Below are 16553 nucleotides of genomic sequence, written 5' to 3'. Positions count from 1 at the left end.
AGCAAATTTTTAGGTAGTGTTTAGTTCCCAAAAATTTTCAAGATTTTCCGTCACATCGAATCTTTGGACGCATGCATGAAGCATTAAATATAAATAAAAAATAAAACTAATTACACAGTTTAGACGAAATTCACGCGACGAATCTTTTAAGTCTAATTAGACTATGATTGGACACTAATTATCAAATAACAACGAAAGTGCTACAGTTCCATTTTAAAAAAAAATTCGTCAACTAAACACCTGTGTGGCAAAAGATTCTCTCTGCTCTTGTGACTTGTCCTCTATTCCCTCTTGAGGACAAGATTTTGTCAGTCAGTCCATGTTGGGTGGCGCAGCTCCACTTGGAGATTGGAGTACTTCCAGAAGAGAAATGCATATACTTGAACACTGAACGCTTGAGAGCTAACTAACCCCGTCTTATACGGGATACAGATTCCAAACACAGCTTGTATTTTATTTTGCAAGTATAATAGAAGTGCTCAGTCCGTCGTCGTAAAGGTCTGCTTTGGTCAATATCTGCTATCAGTATTCAGTAGCAGTACACACAACTTTGTGGGATACATACATTGATACATACTTGTTTTCGAACGCAAAAAAAATGTTCTCCAATGCAAGCGCGTATTGGATCCACTGAGGGCACCAGCCTGTCGTTGTAAAAGTCTAGTGCGAGAGAGGTCAATTTTTACAAGTACTACATTGTCGGTCCGCTGTCGGCAACCATACGTACATTCGATTGGATTTGTTTGACTGTAAGATATGGCTAAAAGTACTATTGGCTGATTTGGTGTGAGAGGAAAATATTGTTTGTCGGTTGAAAAAATACGGCTTATAAGTCTTAGAAACCCAAACGAACAGTACGATTCATGATGCATCCGGTGCAGGCAGTAACGTGTGCTCGATCGGTTCTTCCAATAATTTTTTCTCTCCCGGCAAAGGCCAATACACGGGCGGACGACCAAGACCAGGAGCACAAGGTAGCCATGGCATTGGTCCCGGAGTTTCCCCGTCGCCGTTGGGCTTGGTTGGATCCGTTCCGTTCGATTCCATGCATGGCGCGCTTGCTGCCACCGTGACACGTCCGTGTCACGACCATGTGCTCCACCCCCACGGTCCCACGCCTCATGGAATGGGAGTCAAGTCAAGGCCGCCTCAGCCCTGATCACGGGCATATGGTCAAACGTCGTAGCACCAATGCGACACTCCACAGTCCACGTCACATTCACATCACGCCGGCCGGCTCCGCGGGTCGCCTCCGATCCATCGGATGGGCGCCCCGCCACGCTCGGTTCTCGCGCGGCCCGGGCATAAAAGATCGCTAGCTGCTGGGAGAAGCAGCAGCTCACGCGGCTGTAGTTATTAGGTAGCATCAGAACAGAGCCGCCGGCCGCGCCTGCGCTGCACTGCTCACCTCCCAGACAGCTGCTGAGTGCCTGAGTGATCCATCCAGTGGTGGTAGGTAGGCCGTAGACGATGGGGAGGCTGCGCTACTACTCGTCTTCTGCTTCCGTCTCCTCCCTCCGCCGCCTCGAGCTCGTTCTGGCGGCCGCGCTGCTGGTCTGGTGCCAGGCGAGCCTGCGCGTGGCCACGGCGCAGCAGCCGGCGCCGGCACGGGTGCGCGTGGGCGTCATCCTCAACCTGACGTCGCTGGCCGGGCAGCGGCGGAAGGTCGGCATTGAGATGGCGGTGGAGGACTACTACGCCGCGCGCCCCGGCTCCAGGACCAGGGTCGCGCTGCGCTTCCGGGACTCCGCCGGGGACGTCGTCGGCGCCGCTTCCGCCGGTAATATATATAAGCTCGAATGCTCGATCGTCTCTCCCCACCTCATCACGCGCTGCGTGCGGCGCCGTTTCGGAATTCAGATGCATTCATTCATGCGTGCTTCAATTCGGTAGTAGTTTGATACTCCCCTAGTAGTAGATATGCATGCTCAATTTTGATGATCAGTAAACTGTGTAGATATGCATGCTCAATTTTGATGAGTGAACTGTGTTTTTTTTTAAAAAAACTTTATGAGTGAACTGTGTAGATATGCATGGTGGGCAACTGGGCATAGCTTGTCTTGCCTGTCCATGCATACCTTCTCTATAGCAGTGCAACTAACCGCCACCACCAGCCGCGTTTGTGTAGCTGCGCCGTCCTGTGTGATATGAGCCATGAACAAGCACTAGTTCCTGTGGCTCTGCCCGCCTGCTCCATCTCAAGCAAGCAGCCAACAAGCAGGGCCATAGCTGCATGCGTAGCTGTGCTTGTCATGCTGCACCGCGCGTCCCCATCTAACTTGTTATCTCCTCGGATCGATCTGAACTCGTCGCCGGAGCTCCTGACCCAACTCTTCTCCTTCAGTTGTCCAGTTGCTTTCGAGCTTTTAGTGTAGTCGTACGTACCGCGAGCGTCGTGTTATCGTCTAGCCATACGACACCGACCCAAGAACCAGTACATCTTACGGGTTTATCTCTGGTCCACATTTTCACCGGCTCTACACTTAAAAACGCCTTGCTGAGTTGCTATGTCTCCCGGTCCCCCCACCAGCAGATTTTAGTTTCCTCACCAAGCAATTGGAAATTAACAGTTCCTGCACCAACCGATTAAACTGCCATTTGCACTACCTACTACTAGTACATGTCATGGTCGTCTTCCCAAGAGGACAAAAAAACGTAAGTACTGTATTAGATTTCACAAGATACTCCATATACGTGTCTGCCTGTCAGCCCGTCGACACGATAATAATAATAGGTTTATTTATTTACTAGAGACCAACAGGGCGCCATGCATATGTCGCCTTCTCCGATCCTGGGCTGCTATGATCCATGCCGCAGACTTGGACTAGCTAGCTCTTGGTGTTCCGTCACCGAGGCACGTGCCTAGGCGAGCGACAAGTATGCATGGTCCAGCTCGAGGCCCGCTCTGTGCAAACCTTCAAACATGCCAGACTTCAGTCCAAGTACGGAAGCAGGTGAGGTGACAGAGATTGATTAGATCCTAATCTTACTGCCCAGTTTTCACCACAAACTTTTACGGCTGATTCATTCTCCATGCCAGTTTCTTATACCAATCATAATTTACCGTGGAGGGCATATAATTGTGCTGGTTCCATTCAAAAGTAGTATACTTCCTTGGTCCGCGTATCTAGATTCAAAACTAGAATTACTCAGATAGAAATAGAAAATTCTGAACCAGTACGAGTACTATTTATCTAACACAAACATATTTTTGTTATCCGTACAGCTCCCTCTCCTGGTTGGCCTGACAAGGTCAGTATCACATCCTACGACTTTTTACGACAGCACGGGATCAGTTTTACAGCGGACGTCTTGCGTCTCTTTCGCTAGTGGCGACCTAACCAAAACCAAGCATGTAGACGGGGCAGTTAGTTGCAATTATGGGTTGCGATCACTGGTGTCAGTCGTCAGACACCACACCAGTGACAAACAACTGACGAAAATTCCTGCGGTTTCCGCGTGGAAATTTTGAGCCCGCGCGCCGATCGGATCTGCTGGGACTGACCACCAGTAGCCTGCGTGCTCTCCGAATGCGCGTTGGCGGCGGTTGGCCGATGGGGACTCAGCTCCATGCTATGCAATTGGTGCATAGACCTCTCTCTCTCTCTCTCTCTCTGGTCGGTTGGTCCTTCGGAATAGTCGGCCGGTTTTCCATTGATAGCGTCTGAAAACGTAGTAGCTCTCGATCGGTCACTGTCAGTAGCTGTGATTATTGTCGTAAACCCATCTATCACCTGCAGATATATGCATGGTGCTTTTTTATCTTAGAGGTCAATTTTGAACAGGAGAACACCTGTCTTTACTTTCTATATAGGATTAACTGATTATGACGTGGAGTGGCGGTGAAGCCTAGCTAGTGGCAGTCATCAGTCAACCAGGGACAAACCAGACTGCTTGGCAACCAAGCAATTTTTGAGGTCTGCTGATCATTTGGTCAACGAAATTAAATGGGTGTAGAAGAACCTAGTATCTTTCTGTCTACAGTCTTCTCACCAAGAGAATCAGCTACTCATCACGAATAAAGCCATCTTCTGTCAAGGAATTAATCAGGATTCGATGCTTTATTATGTCAATGTCTATGGAATTGAACTTCTTTCACACGACGAGCTTTTGTTCTTGTGCCATACAACAAGCAAAGCATCAAACTAGGTATTTATTTAGCAGGTGAAATGAAAAATATTTCACACTAATATTATATGAAAGGAATTCAACTTTCTTTTTACCAAGAATCTTGGAGAAAAAAAAAATCTATCTGGTGCAGAGGTGCAGGTGCTGCATAGAATCCTTTTCTGTTCCAATTCCAACGCCTGTTGCCGGTCTATGGACCAGATTATCCTTTGGGCCGAGATGTTTATGGGCTTCTGCTCCATCATATCCATTCCTGAGCGGGAAGCATTTGGTTTCTGTTTGCTTGCAGCGGTGGACCTGATCAAGAACGAGCAGGTGCAGGCCATCATCGGCCCGCAGACGTCGGCGGAGGCCGAGTTCGTGGCCTACATCGGCAACCGCACCCACGTGCCCGTGCTCTCCTCCTCCGCCACCTCCCCGGGGCTCTCCCCGTCGCAGACGCCCTTCTTCGTGCGCACCGGTGCCAACGACTCCTTCCAGGCCGCGCCCGTCGCCGCTGTCCTCGCCGCGTTCGGGTGGCACGCGGCGGCCGTCGTCTACGAGGACTCACCCTACGGGTCCGGCATCCTTCCGGCGCTCGCCGGCGCGCTGCAGGGCGTCGGCGCCAGGATCATGGACCGCGCCGCCGTGCCGAGCGACGCGGACGACGACCGCATCGACGCGATGCTCTACGGATTCAAGGCGATGCCGACGCGCGTGTTCGTCGTGCACATGAACCCGTTTCTGGCCGCGCGGTTCTTCCGCCGGGCGAGGAAGGCCGGGATGATGACGGAGGACTACGCGTGGGTCGCCACCGACGGCGTCGGCAGCGTCGTGGATGCGCTGAGCCCCGACGACATCAGCGCCATGGAAGGGGTCGTCAGCCTCCGGCCGTTCGTGCGGATGACGGACCGAGTGAGGAACTTCTCCGCGCGGTTCAGGGCGAGGCTCTGGCGGGAGTACCCGAGCGCCGCCGCCGACATCTACCCGCATGACCCGACCGTCGTGATGCTCTGGTCGTACGACACGGCGTGGGCGATCGCGGCGGCGGCCGAGGCGGCCGGTGTCTCCAGCCCGGCATTCCAGACAACGCCGCAGAGCGCGGCGGTCACGGATTTGGACCGGCTCGGCGTGTCGGCAACCGGAGCGACGCTCCTCAAGGCGGTGCGCGAGACGACCTTCCGCGGCCTCGCCGGTAACTTCGCCCTCGTCGACGGGCAGCTGCAGCCGCCGGCTTACGAGTTCGTCAACATCGTCGGGAGAAGCTCGAGGGCGGTGGGGTTCTGGACGCCGGAGGCTGGGATCACACAGACTCAGGGCGCCGACGGCGCCAAGGGGCTGAAGAAAATCCTTTGGCCAGGTGATTCCATATCCTCCCCAAGAGGCTGGGTCGTGTCGCCGAACGGACGGCAGCTTCGCGTCGCCGTGCCGGTGAAGCATGGATTCAAGGAGTTCGTCGGCGTCGACTCGACCAACCGAACTGCAAACATCACAGGATACTGCATCGAGGTGTTCGACGCGGTCATCCGCAACTACATGCCGTATCCAGTGAGCTACCAGTACGTGCCATACGATGATAGCTCCGAGTCCTACGACAACCTCGTGTCCCAGGTGCCGGAACAGGTCAGTACACACCAAGCAGGACAGATGGTAGATACCAGCCATGCATGTAGGGTGTGTATATGTGCTGATCGAGAAGCTTTGTCGGTTCGTACCGATGGTGACTGCAGCTAGCGGACATCGTCGTCGGCGACGTGACAATCACGGCGAGCAGGTTGGGCAAGGTGGACTTCAGCATGCCGTTCACGGACTCGGGGTGGTCGATGGTGGTGGCGGTGCGCACGGAGACGAGCACGAGCATGTGGATCTTCCTGCAGCCGCTGACCACCAGCCTGTGGCTTGCCAGCCTCGCCTTCTTCTGCTTCACCGGCTTCGTGGTGTGGGCGATCGAGCACCGGATCAACTCCGAATTCCGAGGCACCCCGTGGCAGCAGTTCGGCCTCAGCTTCTACTTCGCCTTCTCCACGCTCGTCTTCTCGCACAGTACGCGCGCACGAATCCGCTTCAGCACCAATAACTTTAGTTTCTTTCTTGAACAAGAACAATGGCTGAAAGATTGAGCTTTGCATCATTATCGTGCAGAGGAGAAGCTGGAGAGCAACCTGTCGAGGTTCGTGGTGATCATCTGGGTGTTCTTTGTCCTGATCCTGACGTCGAGCTACACGGCAAGCCTGACGTCGATGCTGACGGTCCAGAAGCTCCAGCCGGCGGTGACCGACGTGAGGGAGCTCCAGCGGACCGGGGAATTCATCGGGTACCAGGAGGGCTCCTTCATCAAGCAACGACTCCAGAAACTAGGCTTCGACAAGGCCAAGATGAGGAGCTACAGCACGGCGGCGGAGTACGCCGACGCGCTGTCCAGCGGGCAGGTCGCCGCCGTGTTCGACGAGATCCCGTACCTTAGGCTCTTCCTGTCGCAGTACTGCGACGGCTACACCATGTTCGGCCCGGTCTACAAGACCGACGGCTTCGGGTTCGTCTTCCCGATGGGCAGCCCGCTGACGGCGGACGTGTCGCGCGCGGTCCTGACGCTGGCGGAAGGCGAGGAGATGGCGCAGATCGAGAAGAAGTGGTTCGGCGAGCCGGGTAAGTGCCCGAGCCAGGGCGGCGGCGGCGGCACCGCCCTCGGCTCCTCCAACCTCAGCTTCCGGAGTTTCGGCGGGCTGTTCCTCATCACCGGCGTCGTGTCCGGCCTCATGCTCCTCGTCTACCTCGCCACCTTCGTCTACCGCGAGCGCGGCGAGGTCCGGCCGGAGGAGGAAGGCTCGGGGAGCTCGTCGATGCGCCGGCTGCGCGCGTGGCTGCGGCACTTCGACCAGAAGGACCTCAAGGGCCCCACGTTCAAGACTGGGAACGGCGACTCCATCAGGGATGGGAACCAGACGCAGAGATGGGTTGAGTTTGAGTCCGTCAGCAATGGCCGTGGCGGGAACGGACCGGTGCAGGCGGCGGCCGAGGAGGAAGCCATTGCCATTGGCATGAGCCCGCTCAGTTTCAGCACCTCCACTCCATCGGAGACGATCAACGCCGGTTCATCGCCGGCGTCAGAGCTCGGGACCTCGTTCGAGCAGAGGATGCAGGAGGCGCCACAGTCTGTGTCGGTGGACATGCCAGGATCAACGGCCCCGTAACTGTACATTACAGGAGAATTGCTCCCTGGCATGCGTAACAAGCCAAGTCAGTATGTTTAGATAGTGTACATACATCAGCTCAGCGAAGTGCTGACAACGCACTACTTGTATCGTGGAACAATCTGTCCAGAGTGCATCATTAGGAGAGTATGTGTTGCAATCCGAAGCCAATACATGTTCAGTTCGATAATATGGTTAACTGACTAGCAAATTGAGGAAGAAAAATATCTAGTGCCACTTGCATGTTGATTCATCTTGACACTGGCTGTACATGTTTGTAACTGACAAACTCTTACACCACACCAACAGTAGACCTGAACCAGAAAAAGCAGCGCTTCTACGATGATATAGTTGTCACGGCAAAGAAAATTTTGAGATCGAACCACGTCGCGTACGCAAATGAACATGCTCTAGGACAGTGCAAACAGCAAACTGTCCAATTTGACAGTTAATAAGGTGTTATTCACCAGATTATTCTTTTGCATTGACACACAACGTTACAATACAAACAAATCAAGCTTTTGTTTCCTTCAAAAAGAACTTAGGATACAACAACGCATATGATACAATACAACAATGCATGGTGCCATATCATGCGCCTGCCATGACTTCGACCATGGCACGGTAAAGGCCAACGAACATGCATCCTCGCGGCGGTCCACCCAGTTCTAAGAATCTAGTGCCCGCTTCTCCTGAACTGTACACAATTCTAACGATCTATGAATGCAACCCTGATACAATTTGCAATGAGACCAGAGGTGATATCAGGAAATGATATGCCAACAAGGAAATGGTACCCTAAAGAAACACAGGACTTTGGAATTTTACCTGATTGACATAGGGAAATCTCATTGCTCCCCATTTATCATGAGAGAATGATAGGGAACTTTGTTTATTTCCACAATGGTTGAGTGCTCCTGTAAGAGTGGTTGTTTCCATGGCTCTCCATCCATTTGAATATATGCTCGATCCCACTCGCCACCCCTCATTTCAAATTTGATAGCTGCAGCCTGATAGCAGGAAATGGATTTGGATCATATAGTCCATTAAAAAGCATTCGTAGGACAAGACGTGTTCGGAACAATTCAGGACATTGACTAAACTGCTCAATAACATCGACCAAACTAAGCCCCACAAATTTCTACAACCTTAATATACCAAATAATTATGACTAGCAAAAAAACCCAACATCAAGGTGTCTCATAAAAAAAAATCACAACAACACAGTTGCTTATCACTCTGATTATCCCAACAGACAAATCTTTTGCAGACACATGATGCAAAAAAGTAAGGGAACAAAAATAAAGTACCTGGGCAATGTGCTTTGCTTTGATAAGCTCAGCCATAACAAATGAAGCATGCCAACCTTCCTTCAGACCAAATATTTCAAGTAAGCCATCATCTGAATGAGCTTCAACAAAGCCTCTCTGCAAATCGGTAGAAAATGCTAACATCACATTCCATTGTGCACAAAAGAAACAAAACCCTTGTACAAACCCCACTAGTTGAAACTGATTCTGGCTACTTCATATTCTTGAAAGAAACAGTAATAGTTCTAGAAAAGTAATGCTAAGCTGACCCATTTTTTAAACCATTTTGCAACATCAAAGGCATCTACTTGAGTTGTCAAAAGATCTCAAAAGCCTATATTTAGGAACAGAAAGTAAAATTGTCAAATCATATGTGATTCACATGGCAATCCAAGTACTAACCTTTTCAAGATACTCAGGTTTAAGATCACCCCATGGATGCCTTCCACTGCCATAGTTGTATAGATTTAGGACAACTAGGGATCTAACACTGCATTATCAGAGAAAAGGATGTGAGTGCAGTTCCAGGGCATCCTCCTCAACAGTAAATAGTTTAGACGATAATTCTCTATAGGCATGCTCATCTAGCATTCTAGCATCTGTTATGAGCGGATATACCATCCAGTTTTCACAACGGTAGGATGAGTATCCAAGGCATTCAGATATTGATTAGTAAACTAGAATCTTCTGACATAATATAGATAGTAGTTCAAAGGTTATGTGCACTTTGAATAATACAGCTGTGACTATGCCAGTGTAGTTGCAAACTGATATGAAGAAGCTCCACATACAACTTCATGCCTTTACATAGGACATTTGCAGCTAAAAAGAATTGTGAGCCATATAGGTGTCTGCCATATCAGTTCATGTACAGTAGCAAATCAGAGTCATTGCCATGTACTACCTCGGTAATCCAAAACTAACTGCACCTGTACATAGTCATTCTAGATACTAATCAAATATGTAAATCCAGCAGGGCAATTCCTCTCCAGCATTATTTGATATACTCTGATTTGAATTATAAAAAATAATAACTTTGTTCCAGTACAATTATACCAAAACTGAATATCCAATGCAACAACAGAAATTTATTTGTAATGGCATAGTTGCAGTGCCCCATCTTTTTGTTATGTACAACTGTATTGTAAGTACTAAGTTTTTGCTCTTTTATTCATTTTTGTGATTTTTTTAATAAAGGGTATTGATCTTATACCAAATATCTAAGAAGCTTATATTTACCATCAAAGGGATTATGATGATTAAAATAATAATGTAACGAGTCTAACCGTGCTATTTGCAGGGGCCAACTTGCCAGTTTAGACGACGTTGTGAAGAGGCTAGCAATTAAGGTACTTTGGTCCCTAGTAGTAATTAGCTAGCTAATCAAGGGATGATTGCAACAGTTCATTTGAGCGATAAATAGTGCAAACTCCGAAGTTGGAACCAAACATAGAAAACATAAAGTATTCTTGTACTCTTTCTAAAAACCTCAAACATCATGTAAATATGACTAGAGGGAGTATAAGTATAGGTGCGAATGTCAGAAACTAATTCCTAAACTACACAGAAATTCGCATACGAAGTGGCAAAGTATCACAGGAAATTTTCAAGGTTCTTAAGGCTCTTTGCCGTAGCCTGTTTATACTTTATAATGTTAAAGATATCAATAACTAACCTTGAAGGCATTTGAACTTGCTCCCACTCTGAACAATTGGCCTTTTTAATGGAAAGTCGCAAAATGTTCTTAAGCCCCCTGCATCAACAAAGAATTATGTGAGCTTTGGATAGGTAGCAGGACAATTTTGAGCAGCTTAGAGAAGGAATAGTTCAAAGTTCATGTAAAAGCATATCGTTTACCTTAGCTGAGGACTTGCTGTACAAGGTGTACAAAACCACCCCTGAGTGCAGCTATATCCAGCATAAATCAGCTGCATAGGGTAAGAAAACAAAGATCATCAGCAGAACCACTTTATGTCACGTAAATACCCAAGACATGAATCTGGCATACCAAATGGCATGCAACAACAAAGCCTTTTAGTCCCAAAGGAAGTTGGGAGGTACCAGAGGAATATGCTAAAGGAAATGAAATGGAAAAAAAAACTTGCATATATATAAGCCTTTGAAGCCTATTTTCTTTTTCCTTATTCGTAGGTTATAATGTTATACTACCTCCACCCCCGAATAAATCAACTTCTAGAGTTGTCATAAGTCAAACTTTTGTAAGTTTGACAGAACTTTATAGAAAAGAACACAAATATTTATGACACAAAATTAGTATTATTAGATACACCATGAAATATATTTTCATAGTGTACTTATTTGGTATCATAGATACTGATATGTTTTTCCCTATAAAGTTGGTCAAACTCATAAATATTTGGCTTATTTGGGTACGGAGGGAGTATATTTACAGCTGCCAGCCCTATCTTTTGGGCGAGCTGGTCACCTACAACTTTTTGTGTGGCAAATCCTTTCCAGTTTCTCTCAGGGTATGTGTTTGAGGTGTGTTCAAGGGGTTGTGTTTCGGGGGAGGGACTTTCTGCCCTCTCACCTTTACTAATTCGCTTCTTCTTAATAAAATGATACACAGCTCTCATGCTTGTTCAAGAAAAAAAATGTTATAGTCTAGAAGAATTTGCAGTACCATCAGCTCATCCAACAGATATATAACAATATAAGGAGATTAAGAATTTCCTTTTTTTTCTGTGTGACATTACATGGTATTTTATCATCATAATTATGAGATTCTGATGAAACAGGCAACCTACAAAGATATTGCTAACCGGCAGTCTCAGTGGAAGGATATATGCTGCTCACTCAGTAAAATAATTTGCTATGTAGTTCCAACAAAATGAGCTAGCCAATAATCAATTCTCAAAAAAAAAAAGAGCTAGCCAATAATCACACTTCATACATAACAATGATGAAACATACAGCAGAGTATTTAAGCGAGACAATATTAAGATTACACCATTGGAGGGTTCCTATTAGAACCTTATTTGCAACTGGTCCTTGTGCAAGATACGGTTTTTCATCACGAAGATGATGGAAGCCATATGCAACCTGAGCATCCATCCCTATTCAAAGTAAATACAAATTTATCAATGAAAATAAACTATAACAACTAAAAACATTAATCAAAATTCAAATTCTTGATGAAACCTAAGGAAATAGAACATCTGAGTCTATCTACTGCACTAGCTTCAAACTTCTGAAGGATTCATATTTGAGCATTATTATCTCAGCAAATGAAACCTTTGAGACCTTTCAACTGATAAAAAAGAAAACCCTTAACAAAGAGAAAGGTAACAAACGAAATACCAATGCTAAGGTAGTTGTAGAATACTCCTTTATAGAAAGAAGCCTTTTCGGATAACTCTGTGCCGTTCTCCTGCACCATATAAGATTAGCATTTTAATAAATCCAAATCAGAAATCACTAAATGTACTATGGCATACTCTACAAAATACAACCTCCAGCGCCTTTTTAACAAGCAACCACATTATTTTTATGTTACTATCTTGTTCTAACATTACTTTTCAGATTCTGTTATCATTTGCAATCTTAGCATTTGTAAGGTATAAACAAACTCGATAAGAGGAGCTTAGATGGAAAGAGTAGTGAATGTAGGCGACTTATATTTAAGTAGCATATAAATCCAGACGAAGACATGAAGTGATAGTCAAACCTGGCTGACCTCCAACCGATCTCCAGGTTCCACTTTCTGAAGTGCATATGGCAACTCTTTTATTTCTCCTTCTGGCATCTGAATTACAGTTTGCCAGCTGCATGGACAACAGTAGAGGTTATCAGCATATAAACAGATGAAACACCTGCATAGGAACATAACATATACAGTAGATACTATGTTATGATGCTATCATATAGACGTACAAACATACCCATTAATATCACAATACATTATTCTGCCCATCTAGAGTAAGTAGTCATCTCAGGTACTAAGGGTGTGTTTGGTTTGCACCCTCCTAGGAGTGACAGCAGCCACAGGTATCCAAAATGGGACACTTGGGATCGCTGCCTGCGCCAGGCAAGTCTGCCAGGGCACAAAGCAAAGACCCCTAAGAGATCAAATGTGACAAAGACGTGCACAAGTTATATGGAGCAATAACTTGCTTCACTATTGGCGAATTTATAGCAGATAAGCAGATAGTAGATCAGAACTTTTATTAAGGTGGAGTAGAAGACCAGCTACTCCACAATATTAATTGTTTTCTCCTCTAGATAATCAACTAGTCAAACTTGAATGTGTATAACCAAAAAAAAAAGGTGCCAAAAAAACAAACAAAGATCAAACCTGTCAAGACGGCAAATGGGAGCAGTGGAAGCTTTGCTGAGATAACGCTTTACAGCTGAGCGCCAGCCAAAGGGAAAAGAGCCACCCTATGCACGAGCTAATTAGTTGTTTGGATTGAAAACAGAGGATTTACATAGAGAAGTAAAAGAACAAATATATATAGGTCATTACCCATCCAAACGATCTAGCAAGATCATTTCCTGTACCAAGTGGAATGATTCCTGTAGGTGGAACTGGTTCCCTTTTCAACTTATAAAGATCCGAGAGACATCCAAGCACCCAACCAACTGTGCCATCACCCCCAGCAACCTGCCAGGAAAAACTAGCACATGGATGTTACACAAAGTAGTTGGAGGATAATGTGTAAGCAACATCACAAACCATTTATTGATGAGGAGAAGAGACATGGATGCTCAAATTAGTGAAGAAAGCCACAGCCTTTCATAAATTATTAGATAGGGAAAGAAAATTGGATGTGTGCTGTTAATATAAAGAAAGGCACTATTACAACAAAAGGAATCAAGCACATACCACAATTCTCATTTTCTCACGAACGGCCTTCGCACGGTTATCGCCTTGGTCAGCTAACTTCTCCAAACAACTCAAACCATAGTGAACAAAATCTGAAGGCTTCACAACAGAAAGATCAAAGACCTGGGAAAATGGTTGTCAGTATATACTGTTCAGTTTCGACCAATTGATAGTTCGTATCAACAACAGAAAATGCTAGATGAGGTGTCCAACCTCTTAAGCAGTGACGGAGCCAGAAAAAAATTATAGGTGGGGCGAATTGCAACGAAGAAATGAAACAAAAAGACACCATATTTACAATGGTGCCGTACTACAATCACACAAATCATTGCGAAACCACTGCAATAACATATTATAACGAAAAGTAGACAAGAAACACAAGATGTTACTTCAAATTGAAAAATAAACTAGTAGTTCTTTATCGGTTGATCCATACATTGCAAAATACAAATAACAAATGGATGAACCTGTAAATTGAGGTGCTGCCGCTGGTGCTCTCTAGCTAACTGTCCACGCCCGCGGCTAGCCCCAGTGCCGGGTACACCCTCACCCTCCTCGTGGTGGACCTCCTCCTATCCTCCTCCGGTCCTCCCTACATCGCAGCAGCCAGTAGAGAACAGAGCACCAGCAGGCCAGCAGGCAACAACGGCCGGCCACAAACGCATCGCCACAACGGACGAAGGCCGGAGCGGCGTGGGCCAGCGGGCGGTGACCAGCTCTCACAGTCTCTCCTAGGGCATCTGCGTTTCGTCGATTCAGAAATTGGGGATGGGGACAGGGGAAAGATTCCAACGGTGGGCTTTGGTGGGCCTCTCGCCTCTACCGAGTTAAAGTGAATGAAAAGGCCTCTTGGTTTCTTCTTCTTCAGTGCTGCAGTGGCTCTGCCCATGCTCGGTTGCTCGCTCCTCATCGCCGCGACACCGCCGGGGTCCGGGGTTAGGGAAGAAGCGGGGGTCCGGGGGTCTGGTGCCAGCTCGCCAGTAGCTGGGGCGGCCGCCCCACCCCGCCCCTAGGGTGGCTCTGCCAGTGCTCTTAAGAGCAATGCACAAGCCTATCAGATTCCATGGAATTGTTTAAATTTTCTACCTATAGTTTTTCATCAGTTATAGCCCTTTTATACTCCATAGTTACATCAGCAACCAACAAGTTAACCAAATTCCCAAAGATTTAATGCATAAGAAATTTAGATAGATTCAAACAGTGTCAAAATCAGTGTCGCTGACAGCTCTGGTTTCCTATCAAGAGAATGTCAAGCTAAGAAGTAGAAGGACGTCCCATCACTGCCCTCTGGATGCTATCACCCTGAAAGCATTGTGCGTGCCTTTTCGCTTGGTCGTAAACGATCGTAAATTTCCAGCCAGAATAGTATTTTTCTCTCGTACCAAACCAGCCAGCAGTAATAATTCAACGGATTATTACTGCTGGCTGGTTTGGTGTGAGAGAAAAATATTATTCTGGCTGAAAATTTACGATCGTTTACGACCAAGTGAACAGGCCGTTTGTTTCCCCCAGAAAGACCACAGAACGATCATGCTACATGATCTCTATCTAGGTCATCCATGATCCATTCGTCCCCTGCCTGCTACCAACCAAATTAAATATTTTTCATCTGCTATGTGACAAAGCGAGATGCAAATAGCTACAGCCTTCCCAACAGCCAACGGTACAAAGCATTTATTATGCCAACAAATAACAGTTTTTTTTAAGCATCCAACAAATATTTGTCTTCCGTCGAACCAATATCAATCTATCATGTGAATTCCACAAAAAAGGCAGTGGCGGCCTGCTAACCTAACATGTAACGTTTGAATTGATCCACACAAGGCTTTACTGCTTTATTAGAGAGCCGTCATACAGATCGCGTGACGCTAATATTCTCTTTCCAAAAATACCAATGTGCGTACTACTCCGACGGATGTCCACCTAACCCAGGGAATTCGACTAAAAACACGTCTCTGAGGTCAAAATCGCTGTGAAATTCCACTAGAGTGTCACGAGCGATCACTTGCAAGCTCAAACACCAAGCGACCGACAAAGCGGCATCGACAAACGCGAAAGCAAAACTACGATTTGGGGAGAACAAAAAAAGGGGGAGTAAAATTGGGGTAAGCAGAGTTGCACGAGCGTCGAGAGAATCTCCATGGCGTCACCCACCTGCTCCTCGGTGATGAGCTCGTGCAACCGCACCTTGAGCTCGGGCCCGTGGCGCCCGCCGCTCCGCGAGTTGACGAACACCACCACGGGCGCCACCGCCGGGCCGTCCGCGTCCTCCCCCGCCTGGTCCTCCGCGGTTGCCGCCGCCACGCCGGCGGCCTCGTCCTTGGCCTTGACGGCGGCCGCGACGGCGCGGCGCAGGTAGAGCGGCATGACGACCTGCCTCCGCAGCTCGGCCTTGTCCACCTCCTTCGACCACACCCCGCACGCGCGCACCGACTCCCAGATCGACACCCGCGCCGACGGCGCCGTCGAGGGCGCCCTCCGCACGACGGCGGTGGCGGCCGGCGCCTCCCCCTCCCGCTCCATGGCTATACGCCTCGCCGCCTCCGGGGACAAAGCTCAGCAGCTCCGAAATTTTTTTTCCCTTCGTCTCTTCTCCCCCTCGCGCTTGCTTGGTGTGCTGCTCTCTGGTCTCTGGTGCGAGCTGGTGGACGGAATTGGGGAAAGAAATGAAATCGCTGTGGACTTTATTGGTGGGCGAGACAGAGGTTTTACAAACGGAAGGGTAATCAAGACGGTGGCTTTGACTGGTGCCGATGCCTGCCTGCGCTCTTGTTTCTCTTTCCTACCGCTCTCGCCAGACGCCAGCGGCAGCCGCGTCCGTCTCTCGGCGTCTGCAGTGGATGCCGCGTTGGCCGCTGCCGTCGCTCCGATATATTTGAGGTGTACTGTAGCTTACGTTGGATGCCTCCTGCAGGACGGCCCGTACAATTCGGGGACCGCGTTTTCGTCGCGTAAATGGGTACACTCTCTCCTGGTGTTGAGTTTAGAAGTTCTAGATTTCTTTTTTTTTCTTTTTTTAGATCAGGTCTTGGCACGTTTTTCATTAAGCAGAAGTAGAAAGTTTTGTTATAAAATTGTCAAACCCACAGCACACATCTC

The 16553-nt window shown here is 47.7% G+C and overlaps 2 protein-coding genes across 2 annotated transcripts; one reads left to right on the top strand and one right to left on the bottom strand.

Moving 5' to 3' along the window:
- Positions 1-1224: 1224 nt before the first annotated feature.
- LOC136478238 (glutamate receptor 2.8-like) lies at positions 1225-7488 on the top strand. The gene is made up of 4 exons (XM_066476591.1): positions 1225-1780; positions 4418-5730; positions 5838-6150; positions 6250-7488. The coding sequence occupies exons 1-4, from the start codon at positions 1471-1473 to the stop codon at positions 7296-7298; spliced, it is 2985 nt and encodes a 994-aa protein (XP_066332688.1). The 5' UTR covers positions 1225-1470; the 3' UTR covers positions 7299-7488.
- A 233-nt stretch (positions 7489-7721) lies between these two features.
- LOC136478239 (diacylglycerol kinase 7-like) lies at positions 7722-16290 on the bottom strand. Its single transcript, XM_066476592.1, has 13 exons — positions 15609-16290; positions 13455-13577; positions 13095-13232; positions 12924-13009; positions 12297-12393; positions 11930-11999; positions 11603-11685; positions 10466-10536; positions 10284-10361; positions 9011-9098; positions 8609-8725; positions 8127-8308; positions 7722-8029 (listed from the first exon to the last, which is right to left on the bottom strand). The coding sequence occupies exons 1-12, from the start codon at positions 15975-15977 to the stop codon at positions 8147-8149; spliced, it is 1482 nt and encodes a 493-aa protein (XP_066332689.1). The 5' UTR covers positions 15978-16290; the 3' UTR covers positions 7722-8029; positions 8127-8146.
- Positions 16291-16553: the final 263 nt, after the last annotated feature.

This window comes from Miscanthus floridulus, chromosome 8 (assembly GCF_019320115.1).
Source record: "Miscanthus floridulus cultivar M001 chromosome 8, ASM1932011v1, whole genome shotgun sequence".
NCBI classification, from domain to species: Eukaryota; Viridiplantae; Streptophyta; class Magnoliopsida; order Poales; family Poaceae; genus Miscanthus; species Miscanthus floridulus.
This window is presented reverse-complemented; position numbering and strand designations above follow the sequence as displayed.